The sequence below is a fragment of the Etheostoma cragini genome, chromosome 9, assembly GCF_013103735.1.
Source record: "Etheostoma cragini isolate CJK2018 chromosome 9, CSU_Ecrag_1.0, whole genome shotgun sequence".
In the NCBI taxonomy this organism is placed as follows: domain Eukaryota; kingdom Metazoa; phylum Chordata; class Actinopteri; order Perciformes; family Percidae; genus Etheostoma; species Etheostoma cragini.
Genome location: NC_048415.1, coordinates 5,199,251 through 5,212,527, shown reverse-complemented (window position 1 = coordinate 5,212,527; position 13,277 = coordinate 5,199,251). Strand labels below are relative to the sequence as shown.

At 40.7% G+C, this 13,277-nt stretch overlaps 1 protein-coding gene across 10 annotated transcripts in view; it reads left to right on the top strand.

Moving 5' to 3' along the window:
* LOC117950467 (discs large homolog 1-like protein) overlaps positions 1 to 13,277 on the top strand; it is a 103,314-nt gene that overhangs the window by 31,625 nt on the left and 58,412 nt on the right. For 5 of the 10 annotated variants that reach the window (XM_034881546.1, XM_034881548.1, XM_034881554.1 and 2 more), the window contains one exon: positions 673 to 795. The exons of 4 other annotated variants lie outside the window; for them this stretch is intronic. In XM_034881546.1, the coding sequence (XP_034737437.1) occupies positions 673 to 795 (123 nt within the window). Of the gene's footprint in view, positions 1 to 672; positions 796 to 6,494; positions 7,715 to 13,277 lie in introns of those variants that run through there. One more of the 10 variants, XM_034881555.1, reaches the window with a different exon arrangement.

Genomic DNA, 13,277 nt, shown 5'->3' with positions numbered 1-13,277 from the left:
TCCCTCTTACTTACTCTCTCACTGTCTTTCTCTCTCAGGCACTCTCTCTCCCTCTCTCACTGTCTGTCTTATATTCTCTCTCCCTTTCTCTCTTTTCTCTCTTATTCTCTCTCTCTCTCTCACACACACACACACACACACACACACACACACACACACACACATTCTCCTTCTTGCTCTTTGCAATTTATTTTAAGTGCACATTTGTGTCATTTCTCAAAACACAATATAAATAATTAATCCATACATTAGATATTGTGTTGTGATGTAACATGCACATATTTTGAAAATTACTGAAGACTTATTTTCTTCTTCTTTATGTACTGGTCCATATATTATTATTATCATCTCTAGTAAACAAGTGGTCATTGATTGTCAGTGACCTGCTGCTCTAACCTAAATGAAGGACTCAAATGGAGTTTGCACAGACAAGAATGGACATAATTACTCTGTTTTGTCTCACACAGCTGTATTGTTTCCCCTTTGTTTTGTAAAAATTGGTATCATTGTATTATAGATAACCGTGTTACAGTCAGGCCACCACCTACATGTGCAATAATCAGACTGCAGTCCACCTTAGTGTGCCCAAACACGTGTGTGTGTGTGTGTGCGTGCGTGCGTGCGTGCATGCGTGTGTGTTGCACCATGCTGAGCTCTGTCTGTACATCGTAGGTAGAATCACCTGAGGTTCACTTTGATGACGAGGCGTGGCCTCATCCAGAGGGAGAGAGGGTGAACGACGTCCCAGCCCCGCCTTTCTCCTCTCTCTATTCACACAGCCACGCCTACTACCAGGTAACTTCGCCTCTAAACCCGTCGCATGCATTCATAGCTTTGTTGTCTGTGACATGTTAGTTTTCAGTTGTTTCAATAAAATATTTAATATAAGCTTTTTTCATGAGCAGTTGTGCTGCTATCTCAAGATTTGTGACTCAAAAACACCATGCCTCAAGGACATCCCAGAAACATCTTTAAAGTGGTCCATGTGGAGTTTTAACATCAATTCATAGTTAATAACACAGCCACTAAGGTAGATGCTCTTCCTTTATGCAAATGGGGCTAACGTGCCAGAAGTCTTTAGGTGAAAACTAAAGGAAAAATAACTTCCAACATGTTTATGTTTGTATAATAATTTAATAACAATGACTTTGTAACTGTAGTCAAAAAATGCATCTTTAAAAGACCAGTTCTTTAGCATGCTCCCTTTTTGCTTTTATCTAAATAATTTAACATAAATCTACTTCACCATAACCTTTGCACGGCACTAGTCTCCCAAAACCAGAACCACAATGCAGATGTAAATCTCTTCTGGTTTTGTTTCTCTTAACGACAGATCATGTGAATATGATTGTTGATATGATATGCTGATTGTGCACATGGTCTGACATGGATGTGATTGGGATTACACATGGAGCAGACCTGCGTGTAATATCCATCTGCATGTAATAGCCGAAAGTGAATACTATCAAAAAGCACCAAAAACAATTTATTTTGGGCTCTATCTATGTTATAGCTTTGGGTGAGCTACTGAGATGGTTTCCTCATCATCTTCTCTTATCATAAATGTTAAGATGTAATAGCAGTATTTAAACTGCAGGAGGCAGTAGTGGCAGAGAAATTACACCATAGTGTGTGGTGCCTTTACAAATAAAGAGCTCACTCAACTGAATTAATCAAACTGTTTAATAGGAAGACTTATGACTGAATGATTTATTATTGCTGGTAAAGAAGCTTGATAAATGAAATAGCGAGGCATATTGTTATCGTTATTGACATAAGTGTTAGACAGTTGATGAGAGAGTGAAGAGGAAATGCAGCCGACACTGCAACAGTATAACTGACTTTGCTTTAACTATTTCACCAACAAAATTTATATCTACTGCAGAGGATAAATTACACAAAACCGTAAAAGAAAGTCACTTTCTGTCCTTTTATTACACATAGTAAAACAAACATTGGCCACTCAGAGACCTTAGTCATTAAGCTAATGCAGTTAATTAGGAAGGAAGGAAAGACAGGGAGGCAGGGAGCGACAAGCGATGGCATAGAGAGAGAATTACAGGCAGACAGACGGACACAGTGGGCAGATTTGTTGCTGGATGTTAATCAACCGGTCAGTCAACCAAATCACTGCTCAATGAATCTCTTTCCCCTCCTGCTGACTGTAATAGAAATTAGGAGTCAGTAAGACCTTTACTCTGCACTTACTGTAATGTCTAAGGTGTATAGTGATCAGTATGGAGGCAACAGGGCTGAAGACTGTATACCGTCAAACCAGCTACTCTACATGGGCATCCATCAAACTCAGTTTTTACAATTGTCCTTGATTGTGATTTTCAGGATTATTTTGCCCACCTTTAGGGAGAGCTCTGGCTTGACAGACTTGAACCCTGTGTGTAGATCACCCACGTTTTTTTATATTTAATAACACAACAAGATGAAACTAGCTTGACCTCATCGTTGGGGAAATGACTTGTAGTTATTTAGATATTATTCAAATATTTAACCTTCCACATTTGCTTCTTACAGAAGAGCAAAGATAGCGAGGCATCTAGTGTAGTCGTTAGTTGCACCGCTTTGGAAAAAAGAATAGTATTTTAGCCACTTGGAGCAATGGTAAATGACATTAATTTAGTTGTTGCTAACATGTTAGCAAGTCGTTGTCTTTTTACACTTGGATCAGATACAGGGTAACATTATCTTTTCTTTAAAGTCATGTTTCTAGCCACATGATGGATGTAAGTTCAATATTCACTATCTTTTAGTTCTGGTTTGATCTCCATCAACTGCTGAGGGAAATGTTTGGCTCTATAGCTGCAAAATGCTCCACTATCTTCACCAGCTGGTCGCTAACTTTGTCGGTCTGCAGTTTGGTAGTTTGAGCAGGTAATGTAATGCCTGCTGCAGCTGGAAAAGATGCTGTGAACGAGGTGAAAGTGAACCTGAACAGTAAGGCTGCTGCTTAACAATGACAAACAATGAGCTAAAACTTGCTAAAGAGTAGTGAGAGACCGATTATCAATTACCTGTTTTATGGCAGTTTGCAGATTATCTGTATCTGCATTTTATTTGCCTGATAACCCATAAGGTTAATTAAGAAGTGTTATTTCTGTGTATTATGTTGAAAGTTTCAAATAACATGTAACATTAAACATTTTTAATTTTGACTTTTTATTTTCATGCTTAATTGTTCTAAATACCAGTAATTGGTTTTATTAACTAATAATAATTGGTATTGGCGGGGCGACCTCTAGCTCAACCATTAAGAAAACAAATCTGGATCAACCATTAAAAACCAGAATGTGTCAATCCCTATTAAAGAGCTCCATGGAGCTGCAAACCATATGGTAATTATTTGTGGCTTTATCCCTCAAAGCGACTCCTTTCACATTACCCAAATTAATTTGATCTGTTGCCATTATAAAAAATATTGTGCAAAGAAAAACCTGTGCTGCCCAGATAAGAAATACACCCAAACAACCCCAACACTATCTGAGAGGCTAAATATTTGACTTGGCCTATTGGGATTGAGATGGTGCCTTCATGCTCTGTAGTGCTATATGTTTATTCCTCTATATGCCCAGTAATTCCCAGGGAAGCTTGACATAGCTTTTCAAAATGATGCTTACCAGAATCTGAAAAGGATCTAATGGAAAGGCTGGGGCAGAGCCAGAATGGTTAGGGACCACTGGCATAGACCGCAGTATAGATCTGCATGGCATCTGGTTTACAGTAGTTCAGCTGCACCAACGTCCCTATATTGTTGTAGACAACACAACCCTGATCTTTATTACAATTTTATTGAGAGACATGTTAAAGTTATAGGTGAGCTAACTCAATGTGACAGGGCAACAGAAGTCCAAATCAGGTTTGGTTTTTGGTTGGCCACTGAAAAGTGTATGTTTACCAAATTTGTTAATACTAATTTTACTCCTTGTAAAGTTATAAAAGTACAGTTTCTGCTAAAGTCAGTAGGGATCAAGCCTTAAATCCGTATTGCGGCCAAACACGTAACAGCATTGTTACCGGTTTACAGGGTCAGACTGTCTGGTGCCTGCTGAGCTCGTTTCTAAAATAGGTTGTGGGTCAATCTGATGTGGGACCACAGCCAGGGCAGGAAGAGAAGGAGCAAATCATTTAGAAAAAAAAGTGAACACAGCATTTGTATGCTATGCCAGGGATATTCATCTGGGGGTCATCAGAGTTACTGCAGGGGGTCTCCAAATTATTGTTAATTTTTGAAAGTTTTTTTCAAAAATTAAAAAGTCCTAACATGAATTATTAGAAAATATGATGATGATGATGGCCTAAAGGACAGGTGGTCACTAAAGTAGCCATCCACAGATACAGTTATTCCTGAGGATTAACTGTGCCCTATTGTTTATAAAAAATTCCAACAATTTAAATGCTATTTTAAAAGCTAAGTATTCTATGCAAAAAAGTATATAGGCTTTAGGTCACGTACATGCAATTCTAGGCCCAATCTAATATGCACCTTTATTTTATACAATATATCTAGTAGGGGGTCCCAGCTCCATCTCTCTTTCAGTTAATGGGTTCTTAGCTTAAAACGTAAAAAAAGGCTATCTATCGCTTGCCCAGCCTACCTGTAGAGGATGGAAGGGCAACATTGGCTCTCTCAGCAGTCTGACATTAAACATGTATGATGTGTGCTTTTGTTTAATTGGTCCTGAAATATTAATAGAGCCAGCATTCACTGGCTGACATTTGACTGGAGAGGGAGAGAGAGAGTGAGAGAGAGGCACAGGAGGACAGGGTTTGTTGTGATATAGCCAGCGTATCACTGAATTGTGCTGTGTCAGCTGACATGACAATGTGTTTTCTTTTTTTTCATGGTAGCTAGCTGCAGAAACTCTGACTGTGGAGGGTGACTGGCAGATGCTAATGGCATGGATCCTGTTGTAATTTATGCTAGCTCGGATGAAAGATTCTTTCCGTGCATTCACACCGTGGGCAATGTGATCGATGTCTTGCTCCATCCTTACTGATTGTGGGCCATTTTGTTGTATAGTTATCACACTGCATGTGTGTTGGTTCATATAGAATTGGTTTGATAGTGTTTATCCAATAGCTTACCATTAATAACTCAATGCTTTTTTTAGCTGATGTTAGCCTTTAACTTTAAAATAGCGCTGCTATGTCTAAGTAGGCTATAGCCTCACAGAGCTGCTTAAATGGTTTTAGTGGCTTAGTCTTCTTTCATCTTGCATATGTGTTTTGTTTTTTATGTGTTTCAAAGAAATTGATGAAAATGGCACAGTCTTCACACTGCCACTTTTTCTGATTGGTGTATAGCTCTTTATGAATAGATAAAGTGTATTTAATTGATGCTGTTAAATCCTAACTGGCTATTGGAATTCCTGGGCTGTCAAATTTTTTTGTTGGTTGTCACGACATGAGTCAAGCATTCCAGGTTGGTCAGTGGCTTTCTCGTAAAGTTACACGTTAAAATAATAATTTAGTAGCAACTTTACAAATTATGACTGTTCTTCATTTGTAGCCTTTGTAGTCTTGCAGTAACTTGGCCAGTCTGTATCTATTTTATATTCAAATTGTTGAATGTTAGTCACAGAAGCCTCTTGCATAGGCGATTGAAGACAGATTAGGGGGACACTTCTCTGAAAAAACTCTGTTACCCTCTATTTCCCTGTCACACAGTGGCAGGTTTCCCATAAGGTTAATAAAAACAAAACATAAGAAGTCTCAGTGACATCTACTCAGATCTTAGCAAACAACACATTAGTCAACCAGAACCAGGTGTATTTCAGGACTCGGAAAGCTGTTGCCATAGATACAGTTCCCATGGAAACACAGGAAACGGCTGTGACAGGAGTCCTGCTCCACCTGTGGCTAATCCTAAGGCTAAGTTAGCTGTGTAGGGTAGCTTTACACCTCTGAAGGTTCTTTTACATCAGTCTGTGCTCAGCAACAGCCTGTTGTTTTCCATTCTGGAGTCGTGTGCTGTATGTTTTCCTCTGTCTGTGTGTGTGTGTGTGTGTGTGTGTGTGTGTGAGAGTGTGTGGGAGAGCTGGGTGCTGCAGTGTCCGGAAATGTATAAACAACAAACCTATCAACTGATACACACACAAACACACATACACAAACACACTTATCTCGTCTAGTCACTGCTAGCATTCAATTACTACTTCTGTGGTATTCAGCTGTTTTCAACCTCATCGCCTCCTCAACCCTGCAACAAGTATCACTGCAAATTTTTATTTGTGCATGCATGTTTAAGGCTGTGTATTTTGAGCGGGGGGGTCTGTCATATCATTGGCTGGCTGGAATGTAGGGGCGTGGCTTGTATCAGTAATGATATCTAACAGTGAGAGAGAGAGAGGGGCGTCAGGTTGCAGCTCCAATAAAAGACTGGAAAAGACAATTTGCAGAGAGAATAAGAGAGAGAGGGAGAGAGAGGTAGTTAGAAAATAGAGAGGGAGAGGGAGAATAAATAATGTACTGTACTGAGTGAGCGAGACAAGAAAAGAGTAAAACTTGGAACGATATCACAGATGTAGGAGGGAAGGGAAGAAGAAAAAGAAGAGTTAAGGAGTGATTCTTTCAACCATCCTCCTACTTCAGATGCTCTCCTCCTCGCCTGCATCCTTCCACCTCCCTCCTTTCGTCCATCCATCCAGCCCGCCAGCCAGCCGTCCCTCCCTCCCCCTTCTTCCTTCCGCACACAGTGACAGAGGGGAGATTGACTGGTCATCTCCTTGGACTAGAGAGGAGGAGGAGTGAAGGAGGAAGAGGTGGGGTGGAGAAAGACAGAGAGCAAGAGTGAACCCCCTTAAATAATCAATCCTTATATCCTGTCGTTGCCTGGCCCACGCTCCCCCTCACCCTGTCTTCTCTCTGAAGAGAGAAAAGGAAGGAGTTGAAGAGAGGAGATTTTGGACTACCAGAGATGTGGATGTTGGACATTTCTCCTGGCTAGAGAGAAGATGGGATGATGGACAAATGGATGGACAACAATGACAGATGGGCGGATGATTGACAAGTGGATGTACCAAGACCCTGACAGACCGACTGATGCTCCAACTCTAACAGGACTCTGTCTACCTGCCCTGCACTTTCGACCTCCACCTGCAGCTCCTCCTCCAGCTCCTCCTTCTCCTCCTCCTTATCTCACCATCTGCCAGCATCTCTCTCACTCCTGAGGAAGCTGAAGAAGAGGGAAGGGAAAAGAAAGAGAAAATAATAAGAGAAAATTGAGAAGAGAAGATGGAAAACAGAAACTGGTAACAGAAAATAAAGAAGTGCTGGACTTGTATATTTGACAGCAACAGCTTGAGAACTTGAGAGAAGTAAAGTGAAAGCGAAGCAACTTACGAGAGAAATTAGAGATGAAGCAGTGGGGGAGAAGAGGCTACAACATGAGCTCTATCCTGTGTGTCTAAGGGAAGAACAGACAGCAGAGACGATGAACTATATTTTTGGCAACAACACCCAGTACCCCCGCAGTGCGAGGGTGGGTGGGGGGTCCGGGGGTCAAGGGGCGGGGCTAGGAGTCAAAGCGAGGCTGGGGCCCAAGCGGGGCTCCTCGGAGGAGCTGGCACCTCCACACACCTCCTCCCCCTCCACCTCCTCTCCCGCCTCCTCCTCCCCCTCCACCTCCTCCTCTCGCTGGCAGCAGCTCCTTACGTTCTTCTCCAGAAGGAGTGCCTTCACTGACTGTATCAATGCTAGCCAGGTAACACACACGTCACACTCTGTGTGTGTGTGTGTGTGTGTGTGTGTGTGTGCTTTATGCTTGAGGAGTGGTAGGGGATCAGGGTGGGAAGCATGTAACTTAATCTGGGTTTTTTGTTTTGTTCGTCACACCCTCTGTGTGTGTTTGTATTTGTGTGTGTGTGTGTGTGTGTGTGTGTGTGTGTGTGTGTGTGTGTGTGTGTGTGTGTGTGTGTGTGTGTGTGTGTGTGTGTGTGTGTGTGTGTGTGTGTGTGTGTGTGTGTGTGTGTGTGTGCATGCGTTCATTACATTGGCAAAGATTCTCTAGTTTTGGTTTCTAAGCCAAAACAGGGAGTTACAGCAGAATTCTGTTGGTGGTTGAGATTTTTTATGATGTTGTCATGGAAATGAGCACTGGCATAGTGTATGAGACTCAAAGAGCCGGTTGTTGCCATGGCAAAGCTATCATTTAGCTGAGTAGTCTACATTAAAAAGGGAAGGTGTGTGGCTGACCTGATGAGAGCTACAGACCCCACAGAAGTAGAAGTAGCTACGCCACAGCTTAAATCAACCTCCTCAAAAATGTAACCACAGCCACGGCCTCTATAGAGATATTATGTAGAGACAGTAAGAACTGTGATTGGTCAGTTTGGGCTATTCCTACAAAAATTGTTGAGAAGATTAATAATGAAGACAACATTAAGGAAGTTGAGGAAAGTCTCAGTAATCTTCTCCTTTTCAGTAACACTTACACCTAGCTGAACATGTTCTTCTAGGTGCTATCCTTCTATAAACTGCACAGTGATTGCACAGCAGTAGTCTCATATGCAGCGATCAGACAAGGCAAAATAGAAGTTACCTTGACGTAACTATAGTTCTGTAACTACACGAGTACCCCGCTGTCTTTCTATTTTGCAAAGTAAATAAGGGAATATTTTTTTTAATTACTGTGAGGAATAATTAAGTAATACAAAATATGCCCTGATTATGAACCATATATCTATCTTGTGCCGCAGTGCTGGTATCAATGGGTTAAACAGGCTGAAATAAAACTCAAAACCTGTGTTGTAGCTATGGTGGGAGTGCCATTAACCCCTTGTGTCAAGGATAAATCTAGCTAGTGGCCCATTACATCAGCATCATTATACTGACCTTTGACATGCTGATGTACATATATGGCACAATTTCAAATACTATGCTACAATTATGATACACCAAGCTTTATGAAAAGCGGAGTGGTCTTATCTACATTGGTTTTTAAATTAAAAATAATAAGGTGGACTATTTACACCAATGCAATAGGGATGTAGGCTAATGTTTATGTATCAAACACACAGGACAGAGACCGAACTCGGAAAACAAATGTCAGCTCGCATAAATCTCTTAACTCGTATCCCAAGCAAATCCAACAAGCTATGAAGGACCCAGCAGGCCAGGAGTGCTACTTACTGTACTTGGTAATCATCTTTGCGTGAGGCCCCTCTGATGTTGACAGATGCTGCAGCCACGGCAGTATTGAAACAGTTTACTGCAGATACTTCTCCTTTCCACTTCCATAACTGCAATAATATGTACAGATAGAATACTTTTTATCTGTTTAGATTCTTTAATATAAATAACCTTTTCATCAAACATCATCACAATTGCTCATTTTTGGTGCACAGAACACAAAAATCATGTTTCATGTCATCAAGTTCTGCCTTTTTCACTTTTTTATGTGCTCTTGAAATACAAATCATCTGCACTTAGAAGAAAATTGGAGCCTTAATATTAATATTAGATTCTTATATTTAGGATGCTTTCTGGCGCTCTGGACTGCTGAGGAGAAGCTAGTCTGAAATCTCAGCCCATTAGGGAACTGCTGTTGTGAGCTGATTGGACATTGTTAAGTCCCGCCCCAACATAGAAACATTAAAAACAATTCATTACAACTTTGAGTCCTGAATTACAAAATCATAGTGATAGATAGATAAGTACAGAATAGTAATTCAAAACTAGAGCGTATATTTTCTTCCCAGAATGTTTGGCAGTCACAGATCTGTTTGTGAGAATATTTTGTCATATACATTTAAAAAGTAAGCATTCCGTGACTCAACCTTCCTTCCAAATGTAGCACAAACTTTAACAGAATTTTCAAAAAGTTGAGAAAAGAAAATTTGGATTATGAGGAGTTAGGGGTTCTAATTCTCCAGTCAGGTGCCATTAAAGACGAGGGTGCAAGGTGATTAATTTAAAGAGCACCAGTCAAACTTTAAATGAACGACGAGGATGTGGAAACCGGATGGAAATATTGCATTTATGTTTGTTTCATGCATTAATTCAAGCAACATACAGTCAGTCCACACATAACTGATGTTATGACGTGAGAGAATGTTTTGTCTCTTCAGTAGAGCGAAATCTTCAGTGGTTGTTTAACTCCCATGCTTCGTCATGATTTCACTAAGACTGAATCCATCGAACTTTGTTGAATACTTTTATTAATACATTTTTCTAAGTGTAAAAAAAAAACCCAAATGTTCATAAAACAGGTGGATAGAAAAGCACTTAACGCCATGACTACTTATTTTTCTGAATGATAGAAATGCATGATGATTTCATTTTCTACTGTTGCACACAAATGATTACATTAGTTTTGTTCTGCAGATAACAAATGCAGTAAGGTCTCTATTGTATCCAAACCTGCATTATTGATCTAAACTCCTGAATGGATGAGGCGTCACTCACAATGTTCAACCCAGCAGCACTTTCACAGTTCTCTGCAGTTTTACAGCACAGCACATGGAAAAAAGATTCTCCCCCCCTCCCCCCTCCCCCTCTCCCTCTTGCAGTAATCATATTGGCCAGTGTTTTCCCAAGGTGTTGCCATTTTCCTGTCTAAGGCACTTACTGCATGACTGATAGCCATTATACCACACACACACACGCACACGCACGCACGCACACACATGCACGCACGCAAACACACACACACACACACACAAACACACACACACACAGCTGCTGGCCCAGTTGATGCAGGAGAGAGAGTTTTTTTAAACTGTTTGAAGACATTTGTTTAGATCTGCTGATTTGGCCTTATAAGACTAATCAAAAATATGCCATTATGCATTTTGGATCTTAACCAGATTCAATTTTTATGGTTAAACTTTTTATTTAATTTGGCTTTTTTTAATCACTGAGAGCTATGCTCTGACCACACTCACAGTTACTCATTCACACCTGGAAGCTGTCCAGTACGACAGTCTGATCCGCTGGCTCCTCAGCAGCTTTGCTAAATGAAGAAGGGGCAAGCACTGCTTTTCAATTTCCCCACCCAGATTCATCCTAAGCTTGCTTCTCTAACCTTTTGGCCACAACTGCCCCAACCATACACGCACGCACACACACAGACATCCATAACTCTTTAATCATATTATTTGGCCCGTTTGACAAAAGCCATGTAGCGCAAAATGATGTGACATTTAGAGGTCTGGAACACGTAAGAGTCCAGACATGGTGCTTTATCCAACCTTTATCTCACCAGGAAGCACTTCATTGCAAAATCTCTTCCTTGCTGACCATGTGTTTGATACCAGTCAGTGATACCAGTGTTTTGGCAGTTCCATCTCTCTGTTGAGCAAAAGGCAGGATAGTGTTTTTTGAGCCTTGGAGCAGCTTAGCAAAGTGTCAAAGGTACAGTACAGGTTTTAGAGTGTATCACTCTCAATGATCAAAGATGAAGAGTTGACCCAAATAATTTCTTTTGTTTTTGTTGTGGACACCAACAGTTGCCCCCCCTCTCCCAGAGCCCGCACCCTGTCTCTGTGTAATTGATGAGTGGTACAACAGAGGTATGAAAGTCATCCTGGTCCTTCAGAAAGAGCTCTAAAAGCCTTAAAGAGGTGTTTAGTGGTCACAGGAAATGGGGGTGGACAGAGCTGGAGCGATGGAGGGATAGATAGATAAGAGAAAATAAGACATGAAGGAGAGAATTAGTGATTGATTAGGACTGTGAAAGAAATCTGAAAGCTAATTAGCTCAAAGTGAATATATATTTGCACATTACCTACTACAGTATATACAATGCATACTGTCAGTTTATTGATGACTTGAGCAGGATTAGTTATGACGACAATAGTATTGGTGTCAAAAACAGTGGCAGTGAGTAGGTGAGACTGGTATCACTTCTTCCGTTTTGTCCTTGGCTTAACCACTTCACTATTGTGTGAAGTTTGTCACATGTAAGCAACAGAAAAGTTAAGAGAAGTGTTAAAGATAATAAATAAATTGGAAGGTTTGGAGCCGATACAGTTCACCCGCATGGATCAATTGACCTTTTGGTATTCTTATCCCAAGCTTAATGAGTAAAACAGTGAGTAAAAAACAATCTTTGCTAGAATGAGGTATGGAAATGTCATTTATACTGTATATATTGAGACACAAACGTGTCAGGAGAGACGTCATTAAATTGCAACTCACACTGAAGTGTGTGTGTTTAGTAGAGTTCAACCTACTCTCCCCAACACACGGCACTCCTCTAGAGAGTGGCTCATTATCCATCCGCTGCTCAAGGAAACTTTCCACTCTCCATGTGCCTCATGGGAAACCACAATGCACATCTTCTTTTAGATCTGGGTTCCAGTGGTGTGAGTGCGACTGGCAGTACAGGTCATATTTAGGTGCATATGTCTTGATTGGGATACTTCACCCAAGTACATGTGCATTATGAAAATGTATGACAAATTCTGCAACATTGTTTTTAACAGATCATCTGTTACTGAGTGGGCAGTATGTAATAGACCAAAGTAAGAGGTCTACTTTTGTGAATCTTTGCACCATAACCGGAAATTTTACCTCCTGCAGTCTTCTTTGCACAATCAGAAACTATACATTAGTACCAGCATAGGGATTGAGCAGTGCTTCAGGGAAAGAGCGAGGGGAAAGGAAGGCCATACTTTAAATTTTCAAAAGAATCAAGGAATCAAGGAATAATAGAAATGTGTGGTATTAATTTACCACAGAACTGGACAGAATCTGTGCTCTGTCAATTTTATTTAATACTAATTTATACTTTTTATTGATCCCTACAGGGGAAATTACAATTTGTACAAGTTGTGTTCTTCCATGCCTGTGCTGGATGTCTTATGGGAAGAAATACTGGAGCAGCTTGAAGGTTAAAACCAATGACTCGGAAACATTAAAGTGTTCGGGCTTCTTTAAAACCTTCAAGGCTGTGTACTGCCCACCTTGGTTGAGTCATATCAGCTGATACATGTGAACTTATATGTTGTGGGCTGCAGTTTAAACATTGTAGCACAAATCCATCATATTGTTTATTTCCTATTAAAGGAATCAGTCATTTTCTAAATTTGAGTTAAAGAACAGGAGGTGCAATTCAATAAATCCTGTGGGCGGGGCTTATGCAAATGTTTACAACCTACACAAGCTGTCTCCCATGGTAACCAATGAACTACTTCTCAGATGCTGACAGCACTGCAGGCAGCGTCAGCTGTTGTCATGGTAATGCTGCTATGCTGACCAAACCAAAGTGTGTGTGTGTGTGTGTGTGTGTGTGTGTGTGTGTGTGTTTGTGTGTGTGTGTGTGT